Raw genomic sequence first — 14,652 nt, forward strand, 5'->3', positions numbered from 1 at the left:
CGACGCGGGGCTCGAACTCACGGAGTGCGAGATTGTGACCTGGCTGAAGTCAGACGCTTAACCGACTGCGCCACCCAGGCGCCCCAACAATACACTATATCTTAACTGAATGTCTTCGAATTCTTTTTTTAAATTATTTATTCCATCGTTACTCACCCTGAGGATTCTAAACGTACCTGTTCTTAAGTACTTTATAGATTTGCTCTATTATTTTAATTTTGTCTAGATTGAATCCATCTTTTGACTATTGATTTTTGGATTGTCTTTGTTAGAATTAGCTTTCTTTAAAATTTTTTTTTTTTAATTTTAGAGGAAGAGAGAGAGAGAGAGAGAGAGAGAGAGAGAGAGAGAGAATCCCAAGCAGGTTTCATGCTCAGCGCAGAGCTTAACAGGGGGCTTGGTCCTATGTTCCCGGATCCATGACCTGAGCTGAAATCAAGAATCAGATGCCCAACTGACTGAACCCCACAGGCGTCCCAGAATTAGCTTTTTTGATATGTTTTGGAATTTTGGATTCTAGGCTCATCTTGAGTGGAACGTTTTTCCTCTCTTTCTGTGATGTGTGTGTATCTGTGTATTGAGTGTGTGTTGAGTATGTGTATTCTTATCTTTAAGTCTTTCACAATCTTGTGAAGTAGGTATTATTACCTCCATTCTACGGATAGAAAAACAGAGGCTTAGAGAGGTATGTGATTACCAAAGTCTCATAGCTTGTACACTCTGCTAATGTGTTATCAGGACATTATGCTGTATTCCCTCTGCCAGGTGTCAGCCTGTCCTCCATGCACAGGATTTGGCTGGAAATTGAATTGGAGCATGGAAACCATATGTAGAAGTGATGGACATAATAACACGGATTTTCTCATGCACAGTGCTTAAGCCTTTAGGCTTTTTTATTTCAGGATTTAGAGTTCAATGACAGATTTAAAAGTTTCCATTAAGTTTTTACAGAAATAAATGGGGTCTTTATTAAATTAATATTAATCTCTTCAGATGTCATTGCAACATATAACTGAGCCATAAAAATAATTCTACATTTAAATGTGAAATGATTATGTTTTGACTTTTCACAGCAAATTGGAAAGTCTAAATAAACATTTTAGACCTACCTCACATAGTGTCTGCTTGCTGCATCACTGCAGATTTTAAAGCATTTACTTAATTTTGCTATTTATACCCAGTTCTGGCATGGGGTCAAAACCCTCTGTGATCTAGCCCCAATCCTGCTTATCCTATCTTCCACACCTGAAGCACGAGCAAAACCAAAGTGCTCAGCATTCCTCTGATTTGCCTGCACTGTCCTCTCTACATGCCTTTGGTCAAATTTCTGCTCTCCCGCTCGCTAGCTGTGTCTCTGAGGGGTGGAGATGGCGGCATGGGATTAATTATAATTTTACCCCTTAGGTGTGTCAGGTGAGTTAAATCCGGCAAGTACAGTGTTTTGCATGGTACTTACTGTATAGTGAGTGCTCAGTAAATGTTAACCATTCCTGACATTATCAGTACCATCACTGTCCTTATAACATGTCTCTCCCCCTAGAGTACCATCTCTCCCTACTTGCATATCCAAATTCTCCCCATCACTCCAGACCCTATTCAAAGTCTCCTGGAGAAAGTCCTTTAAAAAAAATCTCTCCCTTCACAAAACTCCAGCATTCTATCTCTACTGCTCTGGTAGCACTTTCTTCCTTAGTTTCCATTGATTAGTGGTACAAATTAATACTTTGAAGTTTTTGGAGGACAAGGACCAAGTCTTTGTATTGCTGATTGCCCACATGCCTATAGGTGGCAGATGACAGTGTTTGGTAGAATGAATTCATTCCGTGCCCAGGTGTCAGGCAGCACGGCTTGCTTAGTGGCACTCGTGAAGTCTGCTAACAATGCTGCAAATACAAGAAATGTCCCCCTCATGGTATTTGCCACTTTTCTTTATTTTTTTTAAAAATAGTGTTTATTTTTGAGGGGGTGGAGGGGCAGAGAGAGAGAGAGGGAGACACAGAATCTGAAGCAGGCTCTAGTCCAACGCGGGGCTTGAACCCACGAACTGTGAGATCATGACATGAGCCAAAGTCAGACACCCAACCAATTGAGCCACCTAGGTGCCCCATTGCCACTTTTCTTTAAATTTATTGTTTTCAATAATGTTCCTGAAGCAATATTAGGATTGGGAACCCAGCTCCTGGCCATCTTGGCAGATTATCAGCCCAGCTGGCCTGCAGTTCACTCGGTGGTAGAAGAGGCGGCTTCTCCTGTGGCTTCCAAAGGCTGCCACCCAGTGTAGATTCCAGTATAGAGACCAGCCCACTCCTCCAACAAGCCCTCCCCTCTCCCCTGCCACCTGGACCTGGATGGAGGTGATGGCTGGGCCTTTTTCACCTGAGGTGAGAAGCATCCCTATTTGGCAGCTAGTCCCAGAGATACAGATGCAAAGAGAACCTGGCTTTTTATGTTGATGAAGAAAACAAGGGCACATTTCTCTCAGGAGAACTGCATGAGACAGCAAGGGAAGCAGTAACTCCTGGCCCTCATTTACCATCACCACACAGAGAGTCAAGAGTTTTCAACCCAAATATAGGGTCAGGTTTTAAACATGTACTCACCAAAGAGGTGAAAACAAACTGAGTCTTGATTCCTGATAGATTCAAATTCCTCCACTAAGCGGGCAGCCTCTAGGGAAGCAGGGTGGAGAAAACTCAAATGCTTGAATCTAGACATATAAACGTGTCCCACGTTTAGGAAAAACGTTTCACTGATAGCATGTAAGTGGCAACAGCTTAACCCACCCTGCTTAGAAAGAACTCTTGTGTGAAGCAATTTAACAGGTCTTGCTCAGCATTTGAAGGTGGACTAAATGAGACATCCATCTGAAGCTCTTTCAAACATAACCTGGACTATGAGTTAAGACAAATGAGGCTGGTACCTGAGGTACTGATTGCTGACTGGGGTCTTCCGGATGCAATAGAGAGGCGAAGGCTGAAAGATACCTTTCAGTTCTAGGAAGGTATTTTGGTATTGAAGATACTCCTTATTCTCATCTTTTTCCTTTGTACTTTGTTTCAGAGGAAATTTTGCTGATGAGACTTTTTGTTTCTTGATCACTTTCTGTGGCGACTTGGGTATTTTGCAAATGTACAGGGATTCAATTCCTGAAATGTAAACAGAATATACATCACTGAAAACCTTTAGTGGACCAGGGTATGTGTAGGCTGAGCTGTATGGGTTAAACTGGCTTCAATAATCTGGATGGTCCTTCATCCATTTACAGAAGGGCCTTTCTGTTGTTTCTCTTATTTTAAATGTACTTCTTGGTTGCCCAGGGGATACATAGCATCTATGTAATCAGAAAAATGTCTAGGTTATCAACAAATCTAATCCATGGGAGTTTGATTGTCTGTGCTTATCTTGCGCCAGATAATGTGCCAAACACTTTAAATGCACTATCCGACTGAAATAAGTTCCCTCTTGAGGTGAGTACTCTTATTTTCATGATATCACAGACAAGTCCATGTACACTCAGCTAGAAAAAGCCAGAACCAGGCTTTGTTTTTTTTTTTTTTTTTTTTTTTTTTTTTTTTTTTTTTCTGAAATTTATTGACAAATTGGTTTCCATACAACACCCAGTGCTCATCCCAAAAGGTGCCCTCCTCAATACCCATCACCCACCCTCTCCTCCCTCCCACCCCCCATCAACCCTCAGTTTGTTCTCAGTTTTTAACAGTCTCTTATGCTTTGGCTCTCTCCCATTCTAACCTCTTTTTTTTTTTTTTTTTCCTTCCCCTCCCCCATGGGTTCCTGTTAAGTTTCTCAGGATCCACATAAGAGTGAGACCATATGGTATCTGTCTTTCTCTGTATGGCTTATTTCACTTAGCATCACACTCTCCAGTTCCATCCACGTTGCTACAAAAGGCCATATTTCATTTTTTCTCATTGCCATGTAATATTCCATTGTGTATATAAACCACAATTTCTTTATCCATTCATCAGTTGATGGACATTTAGGCTCTTTCCATAATTTGGCTATTGTTGAGAGTGCTGCTATGAACATTGGTGTACAAGTGGCCCTATGCATCAGTGCTCCTGTATCCCTTGGATAAATTCCTAGCAGTGCTATTGCTGGGTCATAGGGTAGGTCTATTTTTAATTTTCTGAGGAACCTCCACACTGCTTTCCAGAGCGGCTGCACCAATTTGCATTCCCACCAACAGTGCAAGAGGGTTCCCGTTTCTCCACATCCTCTCCAGCATCTATAGTCTCCTGATTTGTTCATTTTGGCCACTCTGACTGGCGTGAGGTGATACCTGAGTGTGGTTTTGATTTGTATTTCCCTGATAAGGAGCGACGCTGAACATCTTTTCATGTGCCTGTTGGCCATCCGGATGTCTTCTTTAGAGAAGTGTCTATTCATGTTTTCTGCCCATTTCTTCACTGGGTTATTTGTTTTTCGGGTGTGGAGTTTGGTGAGCTCTTTATAGATTTTGGATACTAGCCCTTTGTCCGATATGTCATTTGCGAATATCTTTTCCCATTCTGTTGGTTGCCTTTTAGTTTTGTTGGTTGTTTCCTTTGCTGTGCAGAAGCTTTTTATCTTCATAAGGTCCCAGTAATTCACTTTTGCTTTTAATTCCCTTGCCTTTGGGGATGTGTCGAGTAAGAGATTGCTACGGCTGAGGTCAGAGAGGTCTTTTCCTGCTTTCTCCTCTAAGGTTTTGATGGTTTCCTGTCTCACATTGAGGTCCTTTATCCATTTTGAGTTTATTTTTGTGAATGGTGTGAGAAAGTGGTCTAGTTTCAACCTTCTGCATGTTGCTGTCCAGTTCTCCCAGCACCATTTGTTAAAGAGGCTGTCTTTTTTCCATTGGATGTTCTTTCCTGCTTTGTCAAAGATGAGTTGGCCATACGTTTGTGGGTCTAGTTCTGGGGTTTCTATTCTATTCCATTGGTCTATGTGTCTGTTTTGGTGCCAATACCATGCTGTCTTGATGATGACAGCTTTGTAGTAGAGGCTAAAGTCTGGGATTGTGATGCCTCCTGCTTTGGTCTTCTTCTTCAAAATTCCTTTGGCTATTCGGGGCCTTTTGTGGTTCCATATGAATTTTAGGATTGCTTGTTCTAGTTTCGAGAAGAATGCTGGTGCAATTTTGATTGGGATTGCATTGAATGTGTAGATAGCTTTGGGTAGTATTGACATTTTGACAATATTTATTTTTCCAATCCATGAGCAGGGAATGTCTTTCCATTTCTTTAAATCTTCTTCAATTTCCTTCAGAAGCTTTCTATAGTTTTCAGCATACAGATCCTTTACATCTTTGGTTAGATTTATTCCTAGGTATTTTATGCTTCTTGGTGCAATTGTGAATGGGATCAGTTTCTTTATTTGTCTTTCTGTTGCTTCATTGTTAGTGTATAAGAATGCAACTGATTTCTGTACATTGATTTTGTATCCTGCAACTTTGCTGAATTCCTGTATCAGTTCTAGCAGACTTTTGGTGGAGTCTATCGGATTTTCCATGTATAATATCATGTCATCTGCAAAAAGCGAAAGCTTGACTTCATCTTTGCCAATTTTGATGCCTTTGATTTCCTTTTGTTGTCTGATTGCTGATGCTAGAACTTCCAGCACTATGTTAAACAGCAGCGGTGAGAGTGGGCATCCTTGTCGTGTTCCTGATCTCAGGGAAAAAGCTTTCAGTTTTTCCCCGTTGAGGATGATGTTAGCTGTGGGCTTTTCATAAATGGCTTTTATGATCTTTAAGTATGTTCCTTCTATCCCGACTTTCTCAAGGGTTTTTATTAAGAAAGGGTGCTGGATTTTGTCGAAGGCCTTTTCTGCATCGATTGACAGGATCATATGGTTCTTCTCTCTTTTTTTGTTAATGTGATGTATCACGTTGATTGATTTGCGAATGTTGAACCAGCCCTGCATCCCAGGAATGAATCCCACTTGATCATGGTGAATAATTCTTTTTATATGCCGTTGAATTCGATTTGCTAGTATCTTATTGAGAATTTTTGCATCCATATTCATCAGGGATATTGGCCTGTAGTTCTCTTTTTTTACTGGGTCTCTGTCTGGTTTAGGAATCAAAGTAATACTGGCTTCATAGAATGAGTCTGGAAGTTTTCCTTCCCTTTCTATTTCTTGGAATAGCTTGAGAAGGATAGGTATTATCTCTGCTTTAAACGTCTGGTAGAACTCCCCTGGGAAGCCATCTGGTCCTGGACTCTTATTTGTTGGGAGATTTTTGATAACCGATTCAATTTCTTCGCTGGTTATGGGTCTGTTCAAGCTTTCTATTTCCTCCTGATTGAGTTTTGGAAGCGTGTGGGTGTTCAGGAATTCGTCCATTTCTTCCAGGTTGTCCAATTTTGTTGGCATATAAGTTTTCATAGTATTCCCTGATAATTGTTTGTATCTCTGAGGGATTGGTTGTAATCATTCCATTTTCATTCATGATTTTATCTATTTGGGTCATCTCCCTTTTCTTTTTGAGAAGCCTGGCTAGAGGTTTGTCAATTTTGTTTATTTTTTCAAAAAACCAACTCTTGGTTTCGTTGATCTGCTCTACAGTTTTTTTAGTTTCTATATTGTTTATTTCTGCTCTGATCTTTATTATTTCTCTTCTTCTGCTGGGCTTAGGCTGCCTTTGCTGTTCTGCTTCTAGTTCCTTTAGGTGTGCTGTTAGATTTTGTATTTGGGATTTTTCTTGTTTCTTGAGATAGGCCTGGATTGCAATGTATTTTCCTCTCAGGACTGCCTTTGCTGCGTCCCAAAGCGTTTGGATTGTTGTATTTTCATTTTCGTTTGTTTCCATATATTTTTTAATTTCTTCTCTAATTGCCTGGTTGACCCACTCATTCGTTAGTAGGGTGTTCTTTAACCTCCATGCTTTTGGAGGTTTTCCAGACTTTTTCCTGTGGTTGATTTCAAGCTTCATGGCATTGTGGTCTGAAAGTAAGCATGGTATAATTTCAATTCTTGTAAACTTATGAAGGGCTGTTTTGTGACCCAGTATATGATCTATCTTGGAGAATGTTCCATGTGCACTCGAGAAGAAAGTATATTCTGTTGCTTTGGGATGCAGAGTTCTAAATATATCTGTCAAGTCCATCTCATCCAATGTCTCATTCAGGGCCCTTGTTTCTTTATTGACCGTGTGTCTAGATGATCTATCCATTTCTGTAAGTGGTGTATTAAAGTCCCCTGCAATTACCACATTCTTATCAATAAGGTTGCTTATGTTTATGAGTAATTGTTTTATATATTTGGGGGCTCCGGTATTCGGTGCATAGACATTGATAATTGTTAGCTCTTCCTGATGGATAGACCCTGTAACTATTATATAATGTCCTTCTTCATCTCTTGTTACAGCCTTTAATTTAAAGTCTAGTTTGTCTGATATAAGTATGGCTACTCCAGCTTTCTTTTGGCTTCCAGTCGCATGATAAATAGTTCTCCATCCCCTCACTCTCAATCTAAAGGTGTCCTCAGGTCTAAAATGAGTCTCTTGTAGACAGCAAATAGATGGGTCTTGTTTTTTTATCCATTCTGATACCCTATGTCTTTTGGTTGGCGCATTTAATCCATTTACATTCAGTGTTATTATAGAAAGATACGGGTTTAGAGTCATTGTGATGTCTGTATGTTTTATGCTTATAGTGATGTCTCTGGGACTTTGTCTCACAGGGTCCCCCTTAGGATCTCTTGTAGGGCTGGTTTAGTGGTGACAAATTCCTTCAGTTTTTGTTTGTTTGGGAAGACCTTTATCTCTCCTTCTATTCTAAATGACAGACTTGCTGGATAAAGGATTCTCGGCTGCATATTTTTTCTGTCTAGCACCCTGAAAATCTCTTGCCAATTCTTTCTGGCCTGCCAAGTTTCAAAAGAGAGATCAGTCACGAGTCTTATAGGTCTCCCTTTATATGTGAGGGCACGTTTACCCCTTGCTGCTTTCAGAATTTTCTCTTTATCCTTGTATTTTGCCAGTTTCACTATGATATGTCGTGCAGAAGATCGATTCAAGTTACGTCTGAAGGGAGTTCTCTGTGCCTCTTGGATTTCAATGCCTTTTTCCTTCCCCAGTTCAGGGAAGTTCTCAGCTATGATTTCTTCAAGTACCCCTTCAGCACCTTTCCCTCTCTCTTCCTCCTCTGGGATACCAATTATGCGTATATTATTTCTTTTTAGTGTATCACTTAATTCTCTAATTTTCCCCTCATACTCCTGGATTTTTTTATCTCTCTTTTTCTCAGCTTCCTCTTTTTCCATCACTTTATCTTCTAGTTCACCTATTCTCTCCTCTGCCTCTTCAAGCCGAGCTGTGGTGGTTTCCATTTTGTTATGCATTTCGTTTAAAGCGTTTTTCAGCTCCTCGTGACTGTTCCTTAGTCCCTTGATCTCTGTAGCAAGAGATTCTCTGCTGTCCTGTATACTGTTTTCAAGCCCAGCGATTAATTTTATGACTATTATTCTAAATTCACTTTCTGTTATATTATTTAAATCCTTTTTGATCAGCTCATTAGCTGTTGTTATTTCCTGGAGATTCTTCTGAGGGGAGTTCTTCCGCTTGGTCATTTTGGATAGTCCCTGGCGTGGTGAGGACCTGCAGGGCACTTCCCCTGTGCTGTGGTGTATACCTGGAGTTGGTGGGCGGGGCCGCAGTCAGACCTGATGTCTGCCCCCAGCCCACCGCTGGGGCCACAGTCAGACTGGTGTGTGCCTTCTCTTCCCCTCTCCTAGGGGCGGGATTCACTGTGGGGTGGTGTGGCTCGTCTGGGCTACTTGCACCCTGCCAGGCTTGTGATGCTGGGGATCTGGCGTATTAGCTGGGGTGGGTAGGCAAGGTGCTCGGGGGCAGGAGGGGCAGGCTTAGATCGCTTCTCCTTAGGTGATCCACTTCAGGAGGGGCCCTGTGGCAGCGGGAGGGAGTCAGATCCGCTGCCGCTGCCGGAGGTTTGGCTCCGCAGAAGTGCAGTTGGGTGTTTGGCGGAGCGAGCAAGTTCCCTGGCAGGAACCGGTTCCCTTTGGGATTTCGGCTGGGGGATGGGCGGGGGAAATGGCGCTGGCGAGCGCCTTTGTTCCCCACCAAACTGAGCTCTGTTGTCAGGGGGCTCAGCAGCTCTCCCTCCCTTTGTCCTCCAGCCTTCCCGCTTTCCGAGCAGAGCTGTTAATTTCTGACCTCCCAGACGCTAAGTCGCGCTTGCTGTCGGAACACAGTCCGCCCGGCCCCTCCGCTTTTGCAAGCCCGACTCGGGGGCTCTGCTTGGCCGGCGAGCCGCCCCTCCGCCCCGGCTCCCTCCCGCCAGTCCGTGGAGCGCGCACCGCCTCGCCGCCCTTCCTACCCTCTTCCGTGGGCCTGTCGTCTGCGTTTGGCTCCGGCGACTCTGTTCTGCTAATCCTCTGGCGGTTTTCTGGGTTATTTAGGCAGGTGTAGATGGAATCTAAGTGATCAGCAGGACGTGCGGTGAGCCCAGCGTCCTCCTAAGCCGCCATCTTCCAGAACCAGGCTTTGAACAGATTTGTTTAATTTTGAAGACTGTGCTTTAACCATGCAATAGACCAGTGCTTCCTAGACTTTTTTTTAAAGTCGCACAGAAAATTGTAAACTGTTGACCCCTATACATGTAGATTCTTATCACAGGAAATATGATATAAAAGAGAAAATACAATGTATTGGTATGGCACGTTGTGGTAAACATGGCATGACAGGTGGAATCAACTACCCAGGGGGCTCAATCACCCCAGCCCAGCCACTGCCCTAAGGGCTAAGGATATCCACTTCTTAGTACCTGTGTAAAACATTTGTGGCAAATCCTTTGGGAAACTCTACTATATATAATAATGACTAGCAAATTATTTCCTCAAATGGAGAAGCTTACTTTTTGGATGTAGCTTACATTCAATCCTCATTATTCACAGATTCTGTGCTTATGAATTTGCCTACTTGCTAAAGTTTATTTGTAACCCTAAATCATTACCTGCGGCACTTTCACAGTCACTTGTTGATGTATACAGCTAAGCAAAACTTAAGTTGTATCTTGCATTTTCCCAGTTGAGCTTGAACAAGGCGATGCTCTGCCTTCTTGCTTCCACTCTCATGCTGTAAGCAAGTGTCCTTTACGTGGTCTATTCAGTGCCAATGTTCTTGCATTTTTGTGCTTTTTGTTGGTGATTTTGCTATTTAAAATGGACTGCAGGTGTAGTCATCATTCCAAAGTGCAAGACAGCATTCCAGTGGCAAGAAGGCTATGATGGGCCTTATAGAGAATATACATGTGGTAAATAAGCTTAGCTCAGGCATGAGTTATAGTGCTATTGGCCATGAGTTCAATGTTAATGTATCAAGAAAATATATTAAATAAGGTGTCTTCAGACAGACACACATAAAATAAGGTTACATAATGATAAGCTGACAAAAATACTGTGACCAGAGGCTCAAAGGAACCTCATCCTGTGTTTATCCTAGGAGCAATGGTTCAAGATTGGCTAATTCAGTGTTTGTAGAGATTTTATAGAACCCAACTACTGTGAATAATGAGAATTGGCTGTGACCTGACTCTGTAATCAAACACCTATGAGTCGACATTCCAACAGTACATTCTAATGGAGTACACAGGCTTCTTCTCAACACAACAAATGAACAGAAGACATTAGCAAGGACTGAGGCTTTGGTGGGGAGACTGAACTATGGTGGTTGATGAGTAAGAGTGTTTTCTGATCCAAAATATGAATATGAAAGCACCTTCCCTTGTGAAAATACAGAAGTGATCAAATAGATGATCTTCTCTAAAAAGAAAAAGGAAATAAAATTAAGGTCAGCTCCTTTGATTTTCTTGCTATGGCTAATCACCTGGACCCGAGATAAGAATCTATATGTATAGTGCTTTACAGTTTACAAACTTACTACCTTGGGAACCATGGAAGGAAGAGGCATTCAAATGTTGATCCTCTGGAAGTCTGAATGATGGGAACAGGTTATATGGAGCAATTCAGTGGATTCCATGACTGACCTAAAGCAAATCTGTAGTAATCCAGCCAGTGAAGTAGGATGTGCTTGACCTTTTTCTGCAGTCTTCTTAATTTAATAACTGTTGTGATGTCAGACATAGGGCTTATGTCCATTACGGGATCAAACGTAGCTATTTTCATTGTGTCTGTTAAACTCGAAGGCTTCAAAACAGGAAATTACATATATAGTATAATTCATATAGACACTTACTATATGGCTATAAAACATTAATTCATTCATTTGTTCATTTATTTATTCATCATTCAGTAGCTTGTCCAACAAATGTTTATCAAGTAACATTTACAATCAGGCACTGTGCCAGAAACTGGGATTACAGATACATATAAGTCATGTTCCCTTGTTAGAATACTTCATGCCACTGAATTATGCACTTAAAATGGTTAAAATTTTATGGTTTAAGTTTTATGTAATGTATATTTTATCACACCAAAAAATGGGTAAGAAAAAGCCATACTCCCTATCCTCAAGGAGGTCACAGTCTGTGGAAGAAGTAGATGGGTAAATGATTGCAATTAAAAAAATAGAAATATCATATGATCCAATAATTCCACCATGGGGTATTTACCCAAAGAAATAGAAACACTAATTCAAAAAGATATATGTACCCCTATGTTTATTACAGCATCATTTACAATAGCCAACATATGTAAGCAACCTAAGTGTCCATCAATAGATGGATGGGTAAAGAAGATGTGACAATATTCATGATGGAATATTATGAAGCCATAGAAAAGGATGAGATCTTGCCATTTGCAACAAAATGAATGGATCTAGAGAATATTATGCTAAGTGAAATAAGTCAGACAGAGAAAGACAAATACCATATGATTTGCTTATATATGAAATCTAAAGACAGGGGCGCCTCGGTGGCTCAGTCGGTTAAGTGTCTGACTTCGGCTCAGGTCATGATCTCGCAGTTTGTGAGTTCGAGCCCCGCATCAGGCTCTGTGCTGACAGCTTGGAGCCTGTATCCTGCTTCGAATTCTGTGTCTCCATCTCTGTCTGCCCCTCCCCTGCTCATACTCTCTCTTTGTCTCTCAAATAAATAAATTTTACAAAAATTAAAAAAAAAAAAGAAATCTAAAAACAAAGCAAATGAATAAACAAACAAAAAGTAGAATCAGACCTATGGATACAGAGAATAAACTGAAGACTGCCAGAGAGAAGGGGGTGGGGGAGGAGCAAAGTGGGTAAAGAGGAGTGGGAGATACAGGTTTTCAGTTATGGAATAAGTCAGTCACAGGAACAAGTGGCACAGCATAAGGAATATAGTCAATGATATTGTTACAGGGTTGTATGGTAACAGATGGTAGCTACACTTGTGGTGAGCATAGCATAAGGTATAGAGAAGTTGAATCACTATGTTGTACCTCTGAAAATAATGTAACATTGTGTGTCAGCTATATTAAAATGAAAACAAAACAATTACAATACAGCACAAGGGCATGGTTAGAAGCACAGAAAGTTACAGCGGCTTAAGTAGGAAATTTAACATTTGTAACGTTGAGTTTCTAATTAGCAGAAGAAAGTTTCAAAGAAGTACATCATGAGGCTATTAGACATTATGTGACTAGGAAAATTGTTGATAACTCAGTTATATATATATATTAATTAAGTATACATAATTATATGGACATTTTCATATTTACATATAAAATATGTACATAATTGTATACCTAACTCATTATCCAGTTGTCATTTGCTTAATTTTAGTGTGTTATGACAGAACCTGATGAAGATATGAAACATGAGCAGAACCTAGGAAGAATTTATTTTTTTAAATGTTTATTTTTGAGGGAGACAGAGAAACAGAGCATGAGAGGGGAAGGGCAGAGAGGGAGGGAGATACAGCATCTGAAACAGGCTCCAGGCTCTGAACTGTCTGCACAGAGCCTGACATGGGGCTTGAACCCACAAACCATGAGATCATGATTTGAGCCGAAGTTGGACGCTTGACTGATTGAGTACCCCAGGTGCCCTTTACCCAGGAAGAATTTGAAGAAAGTACAGAATTCAATGACATGAAGAATTTAATGAAGTGGGTAGCAAGAGTTTTAAGAAATTTGGTCTACAGAAATCAGATAATAAAGTTGAGATTTTAATTTGAACCTGGGAAAAATCAACCCTATCTGAAGGGCTCAGGCTTGAACTCCCTTGTTACAATGACTCTAAAAAGGACTGAGAGAATCCACCTGAGATGTTGATAAAAATTACCTGAAAACATATGTCTTAGGTCCTGAGTATCAGTCTCAAAAATTTGGTGGATTAAATAATCCTTAGAAAAGTTTAGAATTCAAATAGAGAGATAAAGTAATCTGACAATGTTAAAACTTTAATGTGTATAAGTGAATTTTGAATCATTGGGATAATATTGTGTATTTGTTACATTTGAAATATTAAAGAAGTTTTGGTAAATTAGAGAATCTAAGGTGACTCTTGGGCTTTCAATTTAAATTGAGTCAACTGATTTTAGACTTGTGATTATTAAGTTTTAAAGTTGAAGATAATTTGACTAAGTTCAAAAATATAATTAGAATATTTAAGAGAACTTGAGATTCCCCCCAATTTAATTTGCTTTACAAAAATTAATAACTTGAGAATATTTTGCTTAGTGTTATAAATATGCATTTGAGGTACTTAAAGGGGAGCAAGATATATTAAAAATATAAACACTTTAAAATATATGAGATTGCGGGGCACCAGGGTGGCTCAGTTGGTTAAGCGTCTAACTTCCACTCAGGTCGTGATCTCACGACTCATGAGTTTGGGCCCCGCATCGGGCTCTGTGCCCACAGCTCAGAGCCTGGAGCCTGCTTCAGATTCTGTGTCTCCCTCTCTCTCGCTGCCCCTCCCCTGCTTATGCTCTGTCCCTCTCTGTCTCTCAAAAATAAACATTAAAAAAATTTTTAATATATGAGATTGTTTTTCATTAAGTTGTATGTGAGTCTAATTTGGAACTATAGTCAGTTCAATTTGAGTTAATCAAACATTAATTAAGAAGAGGTAAAGACAATTGTTATTTTATTTATTTATTTATTTATTTATTTTTGCTGGCGACAATTTTATTGTGTTTACAGGTTGAGGGGCAGGAGGCCTCTCCCACCTCCTCCTCTCTGGCCCTGAAGCACTGGCCCAGTCTCGGGGTCTTCTTCGTGCACCCAAATGGAAGGGGAACAGGAGGGGCCCCAGGCCTGCAGGTCTCTCTGGGAACATGGACAATTGTTATTTTAGTAGAGTTTATAGATAAAATAATTAGATTTTTAATAGCCTTAAACCTTAATGCAAACTGGGTTTTTATATAGGTCACTTTAATAAAATGAATATTAATTTCAAAACCAAGTGATTGCATTTTTCTACTCACAAAAATCTCTTAGACATCAAAACTTTTCACCCTGGTTCCTCGCTTTTGAAAACTTCTCCCTATCACATGTTTACTGAGTTGGTTAATTACAAGCAAAGCAAATTTCTTTAGAGGTTTTCTTTTAATAGAATAAAATTGACAAAATTCCCCAAGAGTTGCTAAAAACCAGAATTTGCTAACAAGGGAAGATGATAAATGGAATTGATGAAATGAGATAGTTCACAGGCATGACCAACATCTGTGAGAAATACATTTTTGAAAA

The 14,652-nt window shown here is 40.3% G+C and overlaps 1 protein-coding gene across 1 annotated transcript in view; it reads right to left on the bottom strand.

Moving 5' to 3' along the window:
- Nucleotides 1–2,898: 2,898 nt before the first annotated feature.
- Nucleotides 2,899–14,652, bottom strand: part of LOC122473675 — a 58,022-nt gene continuing 46,268 nt past the window's right edge. Inside the window, exons 8-9 of the mRNA XM_043564293.1 lie at nt 11,010–11,169; nt 2,899–3,146 (exon numbers count right to left, since the gene is read on the bottom strand). Coding sequence (XP_043420228.1) covers nt 2,899–3,146; nt 11,010–11,169 — 408 coding nt within the window. The remainder of the gene's footprint in view (nt 3,147–11,009; nt 11,170–14,652) is intronic.

The sequence above is a fragment of the Prionailurus bengalensis genome, chromosome B4, assembly GCF_016509475.1.
Source record: "Prionailurus bengalensis isolate Pbe53 chromosome B4, Fcat_Pben_1.1_paternal_pri, whole genome shotgun sequence".
In the NCBI taxonomy this organism is placed as follows: domain Eukaryota; kingdom Metazoa; phylum Chordata; class Mammalia; order Carnivora; family Felidae; genus Prionailurus; species Prionailurus bengalensis.